At 50.5% G+C, this 2400-nt stretch overlaps 3 protein-coding genes across 3 annotated transcripts in view; 2 read left to right on the top strand and 1 right to left on the bottom strand.

Moving 5' to 3' along the window:
• NCAPD2 (non-SMC condensin I complex, subunit D2) overlaps positions 1 to 186 on the bottom strand; it is a 28900-nt gene extending 28714 nt beyond the window's left edge. Inside the window, 1 exon segment of the mRNA XM_009893013.1 lies at positions 165 to 186. Within this exon segment, the coding sequence (XP_009891315.1) occupies positions 165 to 186 (22 nt within the window).
• Positions 187 to 213: 27 nt separating this feature from the next.
• On the top strand, positions 214 to 411 carry MRPL51 (mitochondrial ribosomal protein L51; the record flags this gene model as incomplete). Its single annotated transcript, XM_009893023.1, has 1 exon — positions 214 to 411. A coding segment is annotated over one exon (198 nt), but the record flags the coding sequence as incomplete, so codon positions are not given.
• Positions 412 to 1330: 919 nt separating this feature from the next.
• VAMP1 (vesicle-associated membrane protein 1 (synaptobrevin 1)) overlaps positions 1331 to 2400 on the top strand; it is a 4067-nt gene continuing 2997 nt past the window's right edge. The window contains exon 1 of the mRNA XM_009893034.1: positions 1331 to 1455. Coding sequence (XP_009891336.1) covers positions 1331 to 1455 — 125 coding nt within the window. The remainder of the gene's footprint in view (positions 1456 to 2400) is intronic.

Genomic DNA, 2400 nt, shown 5'->3' on the forward strand with positions numbered 1-2400 from the left:
GGTCTACGACAACGTGGGGATCCCTGGGTAAGAATTCCCCCCCTTCCCCCGCGGCGGCCCCAGGGCAGGAGGAGAGGGAGGCTGAACCCACCTGGGGGAAAGTGGCCCCTCAAGCAGGGAGAGGTCGCGGGGGGGGAATTGAGGCTGGCTGACCTGGGAACAGCCTCCTCTAAGGCCTGGCTTCATCGTCTCTGCTCTGCCCTTCTGTTCACAGGTGACTTCCAGATCCACCCGAAGAACCTCATTGTGGGGCCCAAGTGGCTGCGAGGCTGGCGGGGGAACGAGCTGCAGAGGTGCATCCGCAAGAAGCGGGTGGTGGGAGATCGGATGTTTGTAGAGGACTACCACAAACTCAACAAGAGGATCCGGTACTTGTACAGGCGCTTCAATCGTACTGGGAAGCACCGCTAAGAGCAACCGTGGGTTCAGCACATGGAGCCATGGTTTTGTGGCATTGCGATCAGAATAAAAACAGCTTTCACACAGTTGGGTTCCAAGTGCTTTTTGCAGTCTTTGCTGTGCATTTCTGGCTCAGTCCCAAGGTCCTGCTGCGCCAGGCCTGAACTCCTTTGTGCATGTTCTGCCCCCTCAACCATTTCTGACATACTTCTCACAGGTATCTGTTCCAGCCTGCGTCCCTAAACTTGACCTGAGAGTCCTCTGTTTCTTGGCCAGCCTTCAAGTATCCTTTTGGTCTCTGTGAGCCCTAGGTTCTCACAACCTACTTGACAATTTCAGTAGACTCAAGCTTAGGTTTTTCCTCATAGCCAAGTTCTCAAGTTAGTGCTAAGAGTGCCAGCCAATACGTCTTCCTGCTTACTGCTTGGTCCCTTGTCCTCCATTTATCTGTGATTAATGTTAAGCGTGAATGATCCAAATGTTAGTTGAAATGCATCAAAACCTGTCTTAAGAACAGAATTTGTCTCTTATTTCATGCTGATGATGACATAACCCCATATGAACGACAAGTGGTCTTTTGTTTATAATTTAGTCAGGATTTGCAAAAGTCATTCAGGCACTTAACTGTTTTTAAAAACTCTAGCTTCTAGTTTTCCATAACTGTTACTGGTTCTTTTAGAGGAGAAGTTACAGTGAGTCAAAGCTGGCATCCCTCTAGTCTAGTATCACAAAGACTATCATATGCTTCAGAAAAATCTGTAAGATGAGCAGGTATTTATCTATTTCTTCCCCCTTAGTTGTTAATTCAACTGCTACGTAACTGGGGAGTTATCTGCTGACTTGATGTATCCTGTTACAGAGCAATGCTACTTTGTCTTTAAAAGCACTTGGTTGGAAGTGGCAGGGAATGAAAATAACTTCCTTTTGGCCCATGCCTGAGGAAGGTGAAGCCAAAGTCTCTGTTCTAGCAGCTGAAGTCCATGTTTCTCAGGAACAGGGTGACAAACCTGTGGGACTCGCACCAAGAGGTGGTGTGGATTCAGGAAATGTGCACAGGTTCAAGTGGAGACTGAGCAAGCACCTGGAAGAGAGTGGGGGGAGGGTGTGTGTGTGTGTGATGACATGTGTAAACCACAGGTGTAGCAAATCCTTGGCTGAAAGTACGTCAGAAACTGGAGAAGCATCAGAGAAAAGTATCTTGGATCCTTTGTCAGCTCTTAGTCTCTAAGCACCAACTTGGCAAGGGCTCTGTGGGCCAGTAGTTCCACAAGTTCTATCTTCTGCTATTTGCAATGGTTATTGGAATGGTCCTCAAACTGCGGTGGGAAGGTTGCCAAGCTACAGAAGCTTTATCCATGACTTGTCCCTTCACAGCTTAAAAACCTTTGGTTCCACTGAGGCTGGTGCTAGGTTGCTCCTTAACTCTCAACAGCCCTATTTGCAAATCATCTGTTTCTACTCACAGCCCTGTGTTAAGTCTTCACCTTCCTTGTAGCCACGGTCTTTTGGCTCCGAGGCCAAAATCTTGTCCATCTACTAGTTTATCACGCTGGACACTAAAAACTTTTATTGATGGCCTGTACCACCTCATGAAAGGCCACTGAAGTGCAGCGTAGGTGCGAACCAGTCACTTGCCACCCTACTCACCACACCAAATGCTGTACGGAGGAGGGACTTCTTCCAGCACCTTCCTGCTTCCCTTTTTGCCCCGAATTGAAGAATCCTCCCGTCGGTTCCAGCAGGCTTCTCAACGGCCCCAAACAGGTGCCCGTTCCCGGGGGGCTGCTGCCGGAGCCCCCCCCCCCCCAGCAGGTAGTGGCCGCCTCAGGGACTCCTCCGTCAGCTGCTCCGTGACGCTGCGCCATATGCTGGAAGCGGGCCAGCCACGCCATATTTTAATTGCAGGGACAGCGGCTTCACCAGAGCCAACAGACGCGCTGCAGAGGCGGGGGTTAAGGAGGCCCTCCGCAGCCCCGGCCTGTAACGGCATCAGCACCGGGC

The sequence above is a fragment of the Charadrius vociferus genome, unplaced genomic scaffold, assembly GCF_000708025.1.
Source record: "Charadrius vociferus isolate BGI_N301 unplaced genomic scaffold, ASM70802v2 scaffold301, whole genome shotgun sequence".
Taxonomy (NCBI): domain Eukaryota; kingdom Metazoa; phylum Chordata; class Aves; order Charadriiformes; family Charadriidae; genus Charadrius; species Charadrius vociferus.